The sequence below is a fragment of the Alligator mississippiensis genome, chromosome 14 (assembly GCF_030867095.1).
Source record: "Alligator mississippiensis isolate rAllMis1 chromosome 14, rAllMis1, whole genome shotgun sequence".
Taxonomy (NCBI): domain Eukaryota; kingdom Metazoa; phylum Chordata; order Crocodylia; family Alligatoridae; genus Alligator; species Alligator mississippiensis.
The window spans coordinates 29652407-29668223 of NC_081837.1; the positions used below are offsets into that span (position 1 = coordinate 29652407).

At 51.9% G+C, this 15817-nt stretch overlaps 1 protein-coding gene across 1 annotated transcript; it reads right to left on the bottom strand.

The window, feature by feature from the left end:
- Positions 1 to 10225: 10225 nt before the first annotated feature.
- Positions 10226 to 15037, bottom strand: LOC102574487 (myb-related transcription factor, partner of profilin). The gene is made up of 2 exons (XM_006258801.4): positions 14467 to 15037; positions 10226 to 11018 (listed from the first exon to the last, which is right to left on the bottom strand). Exons 1-2 carry the CDS (start codon positions 14912 to 14914, stop codon positions 10459 to 10461), a joined length of 1008 nt encoding a protein of 335 aa, XP_006258863.2. The 5' UTR covers positions 14915 to 15037; the 3' UTR covers positions 10226 to 10458.
- Positions 15038 to 15817: the final 780 nt, after the last annotated feature.

Genomic DNA, 15817 nt, shown 5'->3' on the forward strand with positions numbered 1-15817 from the left:
GGGCCTTGGGAGCAAGTGCAAAGGGGTGAACAGCCTCAGGAGGTTTGGCACATGCGAGTACTGGCCTGGTCAGGTGTGGTCAACCCCCCTGGTGGCAGGATAACCACATAGGCGTGAAGACCGGTACTAAGAATATCCAAGATTTAGGACGCCTTGTTCTCAGCACATCATAGTGATTAGCCTAGGCAGTTCACTACTCACCATCCTCGTTGTTTTGGATCTCATGCTGCAGGGCTGATCTCTCTCCCTGCTCTACTGGGGAAACTCGCCTTCACTCAAGGTTCTGGGACCAAGGGCCTAAAACGGAGGCAGTGCATTTAATTCAGGATCTAGGTCCAAGTCTTTTTGTGCCTCTAGCCCAGTGGTTCCCAACCTCTTTTTGCTGCGACCTGCTGCTGGGAGTGGAATGTGGGGTGGGGGCAAGGGAGCTCCTAGCATGTGGTGAGCTCATCCTTTTGTGGGTGGCACCACCGGCATTGCCTCTGTGACCCCCATTTGGGTTGTGGCCCAAGGTTGGGAACTGCTGTTCTAGCCCTTAACCCTATTGCCTCAAAGCTGCTTAGGCACCTATTATAGCTGTGAATATTGTCTTGCAAAAAACATGGGTGCTGACAGAACCAGGCAACAATTTTGAAGACATCAGGGACACCTAACTACCACACTTATAGACCCGAGCACAGTTGAGGATCTGGGTTGGGGAGACTGACATCATTGTACACAAGCAGCTGGTGGCCTGTCTGAGGAAGCTAAGGCCAGCAGCACTACAAACAGTGCAGGGGGCAAAATCATAGGACTCCTATACACGTGCAGGGAGGCTGCTCCAATGAGCAGTTATTACAGCACATTGGAGCAGACTTGATTAACTGAGTCTGGAGCATAGTAATTACTGGGCATCATTACTGGGACACTTTACCTAAAGTTTGTTTGACAAACTTTAGGTAAAGAGCCCCCTCCGCCATTTTGGTTTGGGGGCACTGATACATGTGACGGTCTAGGTGCTTTAATTAGCATGGCTCTCGGAGCCTAAAGCACCCCCCAGCCTCCCATAGCACATGTATAGACGCCCATATTGTTCAAGCACTACAGTTCATGGTGAGTGTGTCAGAATGCAATGCCCTACTTAGAGCTCCAGGTCCCAGGGTCAGATGAATCCATCAGAATCCAGGCTTCAGTTTATAAGAACAAGATGTTTATTTCTGAGTGACTGTCCATTGCACAGCCTGACTGTAGGTGTATAGGTGCCAGCGTACTTGAGCTTGGAGACTTTTTGCTTTAGCATTTCCCAGGGACAGTTTTCCCCAAACTAGGGGTGTCTGGGGTATGATTTTTTTTTTCTGGATTAAAATTGGTGGTGCACTTTGCTCACTGGTCCATGTGCTGGATCTAATTTATGAACCCGATCCTGCTCATGGTGCTAACCCAGCTGGGGCCAGTGTGGCTGAGGCCTGATTCAGGCATGTGAGGCCAGCCCAGTGGAAGCACCATCCAGCCCATTTTTCATGGCACACCCTTTGGGACTCACTGCCATAGGACATACCCTAGCCCCCACAAGGAGATAGAGAGGTATGTGCTTCCCATGCTTTAGTTGCTTTCAAACATTAAATGAAGAAAGAACATCAGTTGAATCCATTTTCCCCAGTTTAGGCCCACACTATGACAGACAAGTTGGTGGTAGATATACCATTCAGTTCAGCTCAGCTCACTACCCACCCCAAATCCCCCTGACTTGAACCTTTTCAGGGACCCTTGTCATGAACTGTAGCTCTACAAGCCATACAATAAATGACCCTGCACCTCTGGAGAAAGGCTATCTACACAGTTTGTTTTCTGGTCCCAAACAGGAAAGGGAGGATGGTGCCTCATCTGGAGTCCAAAAAACCCTCAAAGATTTCATTCACACACATAAGTTCAAGATGGTTACAACAGTCATCAACATAGCATCTCCACAGAAGAGGGGATTAGGTTGCATCTCTCTCTGTTCTTGGTCAGATGAATTTCTGTACTTACATGATGTTGCATACCAGATACATACGCAGGTACATGGTCCTGATTCCAAGTTGCTCATTCTCTAAGGAAGCATCTAAGCTAACAGATTGTTCTTGGCCTTTGGAATACCAAAGCAGATGGTCTCAGCATATTCATATCCCTCCATGACAGATGAGAGGTCAAAGATGCCATTCACGAGATGATATTTGTGGACTGGCATTATCTGCAATAGACCTATTTGTGCCAGACATCATCAGGAAGTCTCAGACCTTCTACTCCAGGAGAGGCTTGTGTCCAGGCTCCCTATCCAACATCCTGCTCATTCTGTGGTCAGGAATCCTCCTATATGACTTCTTGACCACAGCTAATTCTGTGCCTGCTCTGTAAAGCCAGACAAGATTCAACCTAGACAATCATGCTGGCTCCCATGTGGCCAAGTCCATTCTGGTATCAAGATTTTCTTGCTAATGTTAGTGAGGAACCAGGAAAAATCTTGAGCGAGTCCTGGATTCTTTGTTGTTGGGCTCTGATCCAACATGCTTCATCCAGATAGGAACTCCCTACATCTCACAGCCTGGATACTGGAGTGGGAATGCACTGTCCCACTCAAAGACCTCCTTGTTAAATACAGGGAAGACTCAACCGCATGCACTTAGCTAGATAAGTGATCCTGATTCTCAAGATCGTGCCAGGACACCAAAGTCTCCTGGCAATTCTTCTATTCTTACTATAGTTCAGTATTTGTTTGTTCTCAAGTAGACAGACTTGGCCATCCACTTGACCAGAGTCTACAGAGCTGCCATTGTGGCTCACCATCCATTGGGTTCATGACCAAAATGTTTTCTTATGGACTGACAAAGGTCTTGTCTCCAGTTAAAGATGCCAGCCCACTGCAGGATCTAAATGTGGTTCTTCTGTTTCTGATGGGGTTGCCATTTGAAGCCACAGCAACATGCGCTTTGCTTCACTTACCCAGGAAACCAAGTTTTTTATTAGCAATTATCTCCACAAGGAGAGTGGGTGCAAGCCAAGCCATCATGGTGGGTTCTCTGGATACCCCTTTCTATCCAGAGAAAATACCCTTTGAGGATCTACCTCGACTTCCTGCAGAACCTGGTCAGAGTTGTGCCTTACTCAACAGGACAGCTCGTTAGCATTCTTCCAAAAACCTCACCCCTCCAGAGCTTAAGTGGAGTTGCATGTACTTGGTATGAAAAGAACTCTGTCTTTCTGCCTACACAGAACAAAGCCTTTCAGAAAGTTTCCTTGGCTCTGTCTCCCTAGCAAAGAGATCTAAAAGCATGTCAGTATTGACACAGAGACTGTCCAGTTGGGTATCAGACTGTCAGGCTGTCTTGAGACCACCACAGTGGAGTTGCCTTCTGTTACACCAGCTCCTAAGCAACTTCCATAGTCTCCCTCTACAGTGTCTCCGTGACTGATATCTGCAAGGTAGCAATGTGTCCGAGCCCCCTCACCATTTTTGTTGCTTTCTGCTGCACTCTCTCCAACTTGTCCACATCCTTTCTGTAGTGGAGGGCCCAAAACTGAACACACTATTCCAGATTTGGCCTCACCAGTGCAGAATAGGGGGGAATAATCACTTCCCTTGACCTGCTGACAACACATGTTCCAGTGCAGTCCAGTATGCTATTAGCCTTCTTGGCAACAAGGGCACGCTGTTGGCTCATTCAGCTTATTGCCCGCTGTAACCCCAGGTCCTTTTCTGCAGAGCTGCTGCTTAGCCTGTCCTGGTGCATGGGATTGTTTTGTCCTAAGTATAGTACTTTGCGCTTGCCCTTGTTGAACCCCTTTTGGCCCAACCATCCAATTTGTCAAGGTCTCTCTGAATCCTAGCCCTACCCTCTACTACTCCCCACAGCTTGGTGTCATCTGCAAAGTTGCTGAGGGTGCACTGTATGCCATCTTCCAGGTCACTGAAGGTATTGAACAAAACTCCACTTGATACTGGCTGCCAGCTAGACATCAAGCCATTAATTACTACTCTTTAAGCCCATGATCCAGCCAGTTCTCTGTCCACCTTACAGTCCATTCATCAAGCCCATACTTCCTTAGCTTCCCTGCAAGAATGCTGTGGGAGACTGTATCAAAAGCCTTGCTAAAATCAAGGTATACCACATCCATTGGTCTCCCCACATCCGCAGAACCAGTCATCACATCATAGAAGGCAATCAGGTTGGTCAGGCGTGCTTTGCCCTTGGTGAATCCATGCTGACCATTCCTAATCACCTCCTCAAAGCTTAACAATGGATTCCTTGAGGATCTGCTCCATGATCTGCTTCAGGGCAGATGCAGCATTTCAGTAAGGTGGTCTTTCAGGATTTTTGTGTAGACCTACCTGCCTTGGAGTCCCCCATGGTGAGAATGCACGTATGAACAAACTGCTCAAAGGAGAGAGTTACTTACCAGTAACTGGAGTTCTTCAAGGTTTTGTCCATGTGCATATAGGAACATAGAACTGAAGGGCGCCCCAGAGCCATCAAGCCCAGTCCCCAGCGCTTGCAGGTAACTTATCTGAAGGAATCCCCAGAATCTTCCCTTCAGTTCCTTGTCTACAGGGAACAAAATCCCCAAGACACCAAACACACCTAATAAAATGCCATAGGGGAAAGCAGGGGTGACAGAGGTGCTGCCAATGCCCTGCTTCTGCAGCAGTAGGGAAGCAGCTGGTTAATCTGCATCCCAGCCTCCTCTCTCTGAGTTGCATACAATTTAAGACAAAGCTGAGGATCAAGAAATACATCCCATCCTTTATCCCTGCCCCTCGTCCATAACACCTATTACTATGCATGGGGAGAAAAGGGAATCTCAAACCTGGAGTACTGTCGCACCTACGCATTCACAGGGAGTATCTGCATGTGGACAGCACATCTCAAAGAACTCCAGTTACTTGCAAATAATTGCTATTTTCCAGCCCTCCTGGTTGTGGGGGAAAAAGTTCAAAAGATGATCAGTGTTGTAGTCCTGATGGTTCTGGGAACATGAGAGAAGCAAGTTTGTTTGGTAATGTCTTTTACTAGGCTAGCCAATAAGCTGTTAGACACTGCTTCAGGCATAATGTGCCCTTTCTTTTTCCCAGGCCTTGCTACACAAGAGGAAGCAGTTAACCTAAAGCAGCAGTTAGCACAGTGCAGGCAAACCTCCCCCCACCAAGGCCTCCTGGCTGTATAAGCTACAGGCTGCTAACCCCAACCTAAAGGCGCAAAAGCCAAAAAAAAGAGAGCAAGATGAAAGCAAAAAAACACCAAACAACAAATTAAACGTTGATTTGTTTGGGGAAGAAATTTCAGCACCAGCCAGTATGAGAAATATTTGCTGAAAACCTCAGGAGGGCCAAGGCAGTGACAAGGCTGCATGGACCAAATTCCACACTAGCACTGGGGGCTTATTCTGCCTTACACGGGGCAGATTTCAGGGCCTCTTAGCTTTGCCCACCAACTGGTAAATTCACCAAGCACCATCATTTGGCCACAGCATTAACAACAGCAGCTCCTGGCTGGACAGTGCTTCTGCTCGTTCCTGTAAGCACATGCTCTGCTAGGAATGCTTGCAGGGGGCAAATTTTATGGTTCCTGAATAGGTGTCAGGCCCTTCTGTAGCCACAGAGTCAAGGACAAGAGCTGGAGCATCTGCAAGGTAACGGCAGGCACCTTCTCAGCCACAGGGTCCATCCTCAACCTCACTAGAGGTGCTTCAGTGCGTGTTGCTGGCTGCAATGGGCATTCCAGCCCGTCTCCCCCAAAGAGGAGGCAGGGAAAGACTGAGTGGCCCTGCCCCCACATACACCAGAAGGCAAGGCAGCTGCTGGGTTTAAAAGAAATCCCCGCTTGCCCAGGCAGGGTTAACTGAATTCATATTGTCCTTGGCTTTGTGCTCCTCCACTTCTTGCCTTGGGCTGCCAGTTCTGTCCACCAGAGGGTAGCACAACTACACACTGCTACTGCAGGTCTGTGGCATTTAGGAACGGGTTGCTGTGGGCAGAGAGGTCTGCTTTCCTTCACAGCAACACCTGGCTAACAAGCTGCATGAGGCTTGTCACCCAGAGCAGAATAAGCAGCAAGATTCTCCTCTGGGACAGCTCCCCGAGTACAGGGGCAACAGGATGAAGGCTCAGCCTCAGGACTTAGCATTGGGCAGTCTTGCTCAAGTACTGTGGTAGATCAGCAAGTCCCTTGCATTACTGCTATTGCAGACCTTCCTAGAGGGAGCTCTGGGGATGACTGCTTGAGCCTGAGTTTCCAGCTGCTTCTTAACACTACCTACTAAATTGCATTGAAAGGAGCTAAAAATACCCCTCTTTGCTGTCATGACATATCTATTTAGCAAGTGCTGGGGTGAGCACAGAGAGCGTCAAGCACAATGGCCCGTGCAGCCCACCCACAGCCGTCTCAGCATTAGATGTTTGGAGAGCCACATTAACGTGGTTCCTGCGCTGCACCGCCAAAGAGTGAGGGCAGTCTCACCCTGCCTCTCACCCCGTTGTTTTGCCCCCATGGGGATTCCAACAGACAAGGGCTTTAGCTGCAATTTTCCCACCATGCACAGCTGGAGCCAAGAGGTCCTGGCCCAGTCAGAGACAGAGGAGATGGCACAGACACGCATGAACACAGCTTACGCAGTTGCTCCAGGAACTCAACTATTAGCAGCATTCGTGAGGGAGCTCTGACAGCACATCCTCAGTCCCCACCAAACCCCCTTTGGGCAATGCTATCTGGCATATATGGCACTGCCAGGAGGGCAGCAAACAGCACAACCCTTGCCCCTGCAAAGGTGAGTAGACAGGGGATCATGGCTTCCAAGAGGATACAAACTCCAGCTTTACTGCTGGTGACTGCCCAAGTGTAGCAGCTGCCCAAGAAACACCTTTTCACACACAAAGGAGCTGAAATTATATTGACAATCTAAGGTTCACATGTAGCACGGTACCTGGCAAAGGAAGCCTCAAACTTCCCTGTCTCCTACTGCTCTACCCCCAGGCCACTCTCTCCAAAGCCAGCTGCCCCCTGAGAACATGGAACAACTGATTAGAGCAGGGGTGCTCAACCCCCAGCCCCAACTCTGACCCCCTACACCAGGTCATCCAGCCTGCAGGGCCCCCCATAGGTCCAAATGTTTGGCACTGCTCCCCTGTTACCAAATTTCTGGACCTGTGGGAAGCCCTGCAGGTTTGACAGCATGGCTCTGCATGCTGGACTGGGCATGCAGGCAGTGTGGGACCTGATCCCAATGGGCAAGACCAACTACAGACCACTCACCTTGCCCATGGGACCAGAAGATTGAGCACCACCATGCTAGAGGATTTCCCCCAGAGCCATTCAGGCTTCCAAGCCTCAAGAGCAACCAAAGCTGACTCCTAATGAGAACTGGCTGAACATTTTCTATCAATAGCTTTTCCAGTAGAAAATGGGCTGCTGACCCTGAACTGCAGGCACTTGCTTTCCTCAAAATGTTTTTTGGTTTTTTTCTGATCAGCAATGAAAATGTCAATCCCTCCTCTTCCTTCTCCTCCATTTTTGGATGTTTTCATTAAAATCTTGAAACTTATTGCTGAGGTTAGGAATATTTCAGCCATCTTTAAATCTTAAATGACCCAAACATAGGGTATTCAAGCTCTTAAAATGCCCTTCATATGCAGAATTTAAGGCAGAAGTAAATGAAGTAGGTTGAGATCACTTCAGCCTGAGCCCACTCCAGTGCTGTGATGCCAAGATGCAGAGCTGAAGGAATTAGCCAAATGAGCCATGGGTAGTTTAAGAAAACACAGCAGGATACTTAAAACTGAGGAAGGAACTCAGTACTGGCCATCACTCTGCAGCAGGGTTAAAACATCTGCCCTAATCAAGCAAAGGAAGTCACTAAAGACAATAAAGGAATCAGCCAGGCTGAGGTGATCTCAGATAACCAAGAGGTCTGATGTTCAGAGGTGCAGCACATCCACAGCTTCTGCTATGGTAGGTGGAAGCTGCTTGTTCTCCGCTCCCTCAAAAACTAGGACACTAAAGGCACACAACTTTAGACTCCCAAATATTCAAACAGCAGGACAAGCAGTAAAGAGGAGATCCATCAGATTGCAATGCACCACATACCAAGTACTTCAATTTTAGTCAAGCATTTGATGAGATTGGGCCTGAAAAGCAATGCTGGTAAAGTGACTGAGGGGGAGGGTATGTGCGTGCGAATGGGTCTCTCAAGGGACACTAAGGGAATTGGTTTGGTCCTTATTGATCATAGTGCACCAGGCAGGCGGGCGGGCGGGCACCACTACTGCTGCCTGCACTGCCTGGCCTGCCTCCTCCTGAGAAGCAGCTGGAGGCAGGGGCAGGCACCACTCCTGTCTGGAGTGGGGGAGGGCAAGAGTGCTGCTGTAAGCATTGGCTGCTTGCACATGTGCGCATGCATGCAGCACCCATCCTTAAGATCAGCTCTGAAGATGAAAGTGGAGGGGAAAAAAAAGCATAATCCTGTTAACAAATGACACAAAATAGAAGGAGTTGCCCACACCTGCCAGGATAGGAAAATGAGAGAAGAAAGAAAATTAACAAACAAACAAGAAACCCCCACACACATCATGCTACTTGAGAATGTATAGCTGGGAGAAATAGCCTCAGCATTACAAAACAGGAAGGGGAAAGATAGGAGCCAGCTATATTCTGGGAGCCAGGTGGAGTGGGGTGGTATGCAGTGTATTATTTGACTAGGCCTATGCTGTCCTGCACTTCCCTCTGCAGAGGCACCAGATCAGGAAGAAGCAGCAGTGACACCCCTGACTAGCCCATGAGAAGGTATCTGGTGGCTGCAGCTATAACAGGACATTTCCAGTCTGGGCAGCAAGTTCTCAGCTGCTAGAGGCAAACAAGGGCCTCAGAAAAGAGCAAACAGGTTGGCAGGAACAATTAGGGGATTCAGAGAGTCATTTGGCTAAGCTACAGTGATGGGTCATGCAGGTACTTCCCTACTAGAGAGGCCATGGGGGAGCCTCAGCTTTCAGGCTGTCCCTCAAGGGAGCCTCTGTTTGTTTGGGCCTCTGAGCCAACCTTCCCATACACTCTGGGCTAGATTCTGCCCATTAGTAGAGTCAGGGACCAAACTGGCCCTGGGCAGTGCAGTTTCTTGCTCCATGTGGATAAAAAACACTAGAAAGGGCCCCTCGTGCCCTGGGCCAAATGAGATCAAAGCCCTTCCCAGTTCCCACTAGAATAACGGAGGAAGGTCTGGCCCCCATGCCAGGCCCACTCCCTTCTTTTGCTGTTTCTCCAGCTCTGCTGCAAAGAATTATGCCGGAGGCCCTGGTCACTCAGTAGCTGGTAGTGAGGTCACGGGCCAGACTGCTACCACAGCAAGGCTTTTGAGATCTAGCGTCTGCATGGGACGGCACCACAGCTGTATGTAGCAAACTCCACTATTTGCCAGTTCTGTGCATTTAAGGCTTGCCAAACAAGCACTGCAAAAGGACCTCCTGGCCCAGGAAGAGAAGCAAGATGCATCTTAGTGTGAACAAGTGTGTGGGTGTCACCCAAGGAAACAGACCTTCCAGCAGCTGTCCCTGGTGCTTTCTCCTCCAGCAGTAGCCCTGCATCTACAGGACCTCCACTGATCTCTTCCATATCTTAAGCAAGACAGAGAGTCCGTAATTTGCCAAAGCACTGAGCCCCTAACTCCAGGGCAATTAGTAGGTGCTGCAAGTACACGGCACATGTCAGGCTGGAGGTCCAGGAATTAAAACATCCTAAACAAGTGAGCATTTGGGAATATTTTTTATCTTACTGTTGTCATTTCTGAGAAAGCATCTGGCATTCACTTCATCTGACAAAGCAGGGTGTAGCCTATGAAAGCCTGCTTCTGAACCAGTTTTTATGGAGCCACCCTGCCCTGCCTTCTCCCTGATAATGCAGTGATTTGAAGGGCTCCCCACCCTCCAGCAGTGTTGGCTTTCCCAGCTTATGCCATCCAAGATAAGTGGCCATAAACCAACTCTACACAGAGCCCTGGCCTGTCAAACTGAACCCCTTGGGGTGTTCTTTTAATTGCCAAGGTGCGTCATGCCTTCTTCAGGCTGGAGAAAGGAACGAGTTACCGCAGAAGCAATGTGGTAAGAGAGAGAGCGGACAGACAGTGTAAGGCTTTAACAAACAAACAAAAAAAAGATGCCAGGGTTGTAACTCAAGATGCTCAGACTGGGACCAGACACTGCCTGGGAACAAACACTGCAGAGTATGTGGCCAGTTTAGAGTTTTATTGAAGTGGAGAAAGGGCAGGGCAGGGTTTAAAAAAAAAAAAAAATAGGAGCAACTTGGGGGAGAAACCAGTCCCCAAACCAAAATCTCTCTCCCATCAACTGAGCGGGTCTCTTATGTCTCTGCTCCAGGCCACCCCTTTCAGGGTTTCCCTCCCCAACAAGTCACAGTCCTCCCCCACACAGCCAGCTGCGTTACAACCAGGCCCTGTGGCCCCTCACTGCTTGGGGGTCACCTGCTCTCGGAGGTAGAGATCTCGGATCTCAGAGAGGCTGCTGCTGACACCACTGAGGGCCTCAGCAATGATGCGCAGGATGGAGGCGGTTTCCCTGCGGCTCTCCGCATACTCCCTGCGGAAGGCTCGCATTTCCTGCACCAGCTGCTCATTGGACTGGATGATCCGCTTCTCTGCTTGGCTGAGATGGCTGCTCTCAGGCCCCCCCTCCTGCAGCGACACAGTTCCGGGGGTCACGGGCTCACCCACGTTACAATTATTCAGGTGCTCTGCCTCTTGGTCAAAGATAATACTCGTGAAATCCGTGCCCAGTGGCTCCTGCTGCCCCCCCACCTCACTGATGGCAAGTTCAGGTTGTGAGGGGTTCTGCGGGCTCCGGCTCCAACCTTCGCATGGGTCACTCGGCACGTGGCCAGAGCTCCTGGGGAGCCTCCTCTCTGCTCCTGCGGTCACCCGCTGATGGATGGCCTCAGACGGAGGGGCATGGAACGGTTCTGTCTTTACCTCCACGGGCTCTTCCTTCACCGACTCTTCCTTCACACCTGCCCATGGCAGAAAGAACACGTCAGACTGAACCAGAAAGAGAAAAGCAGGCATCAGGCCAAACCTAAGCAATAAGAAGGCTTTCCCCAGCGCTTCCCTCCCAGGAAGGGGCTTTGTCAGGGAACCTGCACCTTGAATAAGCCAACTTTAGGCCCCACCCAAAAACTAACCATCGCCTAAAAACATTCTTTCTAGCTCATCTGACTGCAGAGTACCCTGAGCAGCACCAGCTCCTGCCTGTGCCAGGAATCTCGTGTGGAAGAGGGGAGCTATGGCAATAGGGTCACTTGTGGAGTTGCTTATTTAGGGGCTGCTCGGGTTAGTGAATGGCATGGGTGTGAACCCCTGGAGGACTGGGAGTTGAAATCAAGAACAGAAGAGACAGCTCAGATAAGGAAAAAGGGGAGAAGCAAACTGGAGGGTGGAAACAGGAGCAGCCCAAAGAAACAGGTCTGTATTCCATTTGGCATAAGTGCCCCCTTCCAATCCCAGTGGAGCCCCGAGATATCACTGTTACATAACCACTCTCCTCGCAGAGAGGCTGAACACAAGCTCGAGCTGCAAAGCCATTCTACTAACCAGAAGCCATGCTTCACTCTCAGCATCACACAAGCTTTCCACCAGGTTCACAGGGCTGAGGATAAATGAGAGCATGCCATCCTGTGTGCACATTCTGGACCATTGTTATCTGCCTTCTCCACACCTTTGCCCACAAAGTTTGCCACCCAGCCTGGCACTACTGAGCTGGCACACAGAACTGGATAGAGTTCTACACTGCATACAGTAGCTTTTAACAGCAGTTTTAGCAAACAAGGTGGCTATTCCCACTTAGGAAAGGGATTCTCTTCAATATACATATATTCTATTGGGAAGCAGCTAGGATAGCTACCACTGTATCTGACAGATCTAGAAAAGCAAGGAAACTCAGTTGAGTTACCTACCAGTACATACCTCGCCACTCTACCCACAAGCACATGCCTCTCACTACAACTGACTTAAATCTCTGGTGTGAGAGAGAAAAAAAAACTTTCATTGAGGGCCCAAACAGCTTCCACTACATTTTACAGAGGAAGAAAGTCAGGATAGTGCTACACAGAAAATTCACATGGCAGCCCTGGAGACAACCCTGTGAGCTTTCCTACCAGGTGGCCACCATCACCACAGAGATGCTACAAAGAACCGCAACAGATTTTGTCTGAAAGCATTCTTTGCAAGCACCAGTAAATTAAAGCCTCAATCGTGCAATAGGCTTCACTAATGTGAAGACCCTTGTAAGCACATGAGTCAACAGGCCTTGCAGAGTATGCCCTGGAAGATCCAACAGCAGAACGAAGGCCTACTACCTTCAGGAGACAAGTAGACAGCCAAACAGGGACAAAGCGGAGAGGTTACATGAGCCATCACAGGTCAGAGATGCAGGAGCTACTCCACAGCCAACCACAGCCAAATGCAGTTCTGGTGCAAGTACACAACTCGTAACTTTTGTTGTGTTGCACTTGCACCTTCTAGCACTGAATTTTACTTGAAAAAGTCTGTTCATGCTCCCCTGGATCCAAACCCTGGAGAAGTAGTTCCTGCAGGAAGCCAAGCTGGCTAAGATTTTCTAACATGGGGTCAGCTGGCATTCCGAGAAGCAGTTGCCAATTCTCAGCCTCCCTATTCTTTCAGCTTTGCCAGCCCTGAAAAGGCTAGAGATAGAGTTTTCCTCAATGAGGCAGACTCCAGCTATACAGAGTGGAGCTAAGGGTGATTTTAATCCCAAAAATAATACACAAGAACAAGTCTTGTTAGAACAAGCAATAGACTAATGAAGACAAGACAAGTGAAGCCTCTGTTCACAGACGTGCATTCAATGGCCAACTGCTGCTAAGTCTGGAATTAGATCACACCTTCCTGCATTTGCAGCATCAGGCTAGCAGTGATGAGATGTCAAGGGGATTAGTTAAAGCACTGACTATTTCTGAAGAGTCAGGAAAAAGAGAGGAATTAGCAGCAGAGTGTAGGAAAGGGAATCTTCCCTGGAGGAGGAATGTAACTCTGGCAAACAGTCCTGTAAGTCTAGCTGTCAGCCCTGGATCTGCAGAGGTAGAGGATGATCAGCACCCTGCACATCCCATTGCCCCTTCTCCTGTTATTGACACTGCAATTTCTTCCCTGCTCAAATCCACATCCCCACCTCGGGACACCCCCACCCAGCTTCCCGGGACATCCATCCACACCCTTGTTTTCACCTTCTCCCTCCCCCATCCAGCGGGTGTACCCCTTGTGATACAGGCATGCACCACCTCTCAGGCAAGAGCCATTTAATCCCCGCCCCGCAGAAGTTAGTGCTTGACAGAGGGCCTTTGACTCTGAACTTGCAGAGCAGGCTGCCTACAATTCCTACGCTCCATTTCCATCCCAGCCCTCTTCAGTCCAGCATCTGCCCCTACATTTCTCTGAAATGATCTGCACCAAGATCTCCATCAACCACTTCCTGTGGGGGTATCAGGGCTTACGTTCCATCCACACCCTGTCTGGCTTAGTGGCTGCTTTTGACATGTCACCTTTCATTTCCCGTCAGAGTTAAGCCTCTGCTGGGTTTCCATGAACCTGTTCTCTCCCGGTGCTCCTGTTTCCCCTAGCACCCCTCCATCCCAGTGCAACCCATGAAGACCCTCACCCAAAGACCACCTGCTCTAATACATGCAGGAAATTGCCAGCTACACACCTGACCTCTCAGCCAGTTATTACTGTTGCTGAACGGCAAAGGAGTGTGTGTACGCAACCCAGACATCCTGCTGCTGGCCTCTACCACCCCGCCACGCTCTACCTCACGCTGCTTGGACGGCCGGATCGGCATTTGTAATGGAAACAACAAAAGGCAATAAGTGGCAGCGCCCCGAGCGGACAGGTGCCAAGATCACTAGGAGAGGAAGCAATGGGAGTTCTTCTCTGAACAGCTGGGCCGCAGAGCTGGAAGATGGGATGTGTGGGGTACGCCAACTGTCTCACTGCATCCACCACCGAGGACCCAAAGGTTCCCGAAACCAGGGGGGAAACCCCCCCCATACATGTCTCACCTCAGGGCCGGGGAAAGGGGGGGAGGGCAGAGCAGAGCCTGCAAGAGCATTTGAGAGGAGGGAGAAACTTGAGAAGCGGCCGCGCCGGGAGACTCCCGGGAAGGAGAGCGGCGCGAGTGAGAGGGAGCAAGGTCGCGAAGTGACACGGCAATTAAGAGCGTCTGGCATTAGGCAACAGCTGCGGAGGTGTCGCGTTGCCACCGACATGACAGCGCGCGGCCCTGGGCAGGAGGAGGAGGAGGAGGAGGAGGAGGAGGAGGAAACTTGTGCCTGCTCCGCTCCGCTCCGCTCCGCGCAGGCGGCTCCTGAAGGGACCTCGTCCTGCCCTCGGCTCTCCAGCGGGCGGTGACAGGGAGGGGAGGCTGCCCCGGGGCCGGGCACTCACCGTGCGGGGCCACCACCTCCACGGTGACGAGCGGCGCGTCGAGCGGGCACACGCCGTGCAGGCACCAGTCGGGGCCCAGCTCGGGCTCGCTGGGCGGGTCGGGCCCGCGCGGGAAGGGGCGCTCGGGCGGCGCCTGGCGCTCCTGGCGGTGCCGGGTGATCTTGTCGTTGGCGCGGCGGCGCAGGCCTCGCCAGCGGTTCTTCACCTCGCCGATGTCGCGCTGGTTGCGGCCGGCCGCGTTGATCTTGTTGGTGATGCGCCACCAGATCTTCTGCTTCTCGTAGGCGTTGACGTTGGTGGAGCTGGCGCCGAAGAGCAGCTGCTCGTACTTGAGCACCTCGCTCATCAGGATGTCGATCTCCTGCAGCGTGAAGTTGGGCTTGCGCTTCAGCATGCCCCGCCGGCCCGCCCCGGGCCCCGGCCCCGGCCCCGGCCCGGGCCCGGCCATGCTGCTCGCCGATCCGGCCGCGGCGCGCGCCTCATGGCTCCGCGGGGCCGCCCATGGCGGCGCGGGCCCGGAGCCGCGGGACAGGCGGCGGGAGGCTGGGCCTTTGTCTGCTGGCGGCGGCGGCGGCGGCGGCGGGCGGGGCGGGCGGGGCGGGGCGGCAGCGGCGCCGCCCTCTGGCGGGGGAGGCTGCGGGCAGCGCGGCCCCGCGCACACAAAGCCGCGGGGCCGGGGCCGCCCCTGCCGCCGCCGCCGCCGGCATCTCCCGCGCCCGGCCCGGCCCGGCCCGGCCCGGCCCCGCTCCGCTCCGCGCAGGAGCCGACGAGTCCGTGTCCCGCCAAGCAGGGAAGCAGCCTCGCCAGCTCCGGGCAGCACCGAGCGGTGCCCGCGGCGGGATCGGAGCCGCCCCCGGCCTCGGGGGCAGCGCTCGTGCGGGGCGGCGGGCGGGCACCCGACCGGCGGGCCTGGGCCCGGGCCTGCGCGGGGGTGTGCTCGGGAGCCGCGTGGGTCCGGCACTAAAAAGACAGAGGAAAAAACTAGAAGTCTTGGCTCCAAAACGATACCTTTCATTGTTTCCCAAAGACGGGGAAACGTCGGAAGCCCCCAGCGCGGCGCAGGATGTTGGCGGGTCGCGGGGACACGTGTGGTTCTGGACCGGCTCGCGGATTTGGACTTGTTCTGGCCTGGGACACGGAAAATTTCTTTAAAAAAAAAAAGCATGCCAAGCAAAATGCCTTTGCACGCCACACGGGCACTTGTGCCAGGGGTTGCCCACCTCTGATCTGGACTCAGGTTTTAGTTTGAGACCGACTCGTGGATTTGGACTTGATTTGGCCTGGGACACGGAAAATTTCTTTTAAAAATAAATGCATGCACGGCTTCTTGAAGGCTCAGAACAAACGTAGT

What these genes read in the sequence shown, in the direction of transcription:
- LOC102574487 (XM_006258801.4), bottom strand. Translation starts at nt 14,914, where the DNA reads ATGGCCGGGCCCGGGCCGGGGCCGGGGCCGGGGCCCGGGGCGGGCCGG. An exon ending in GGAGGTGGTGGCCCCGCACG is followed by an intron (nt 11,019 to 14,466) that starts GTGAGTGCCCGG and finishes TGCCATGGGCAG; the next exon opens with GTGTGAAGGAAGAGTCGGTG.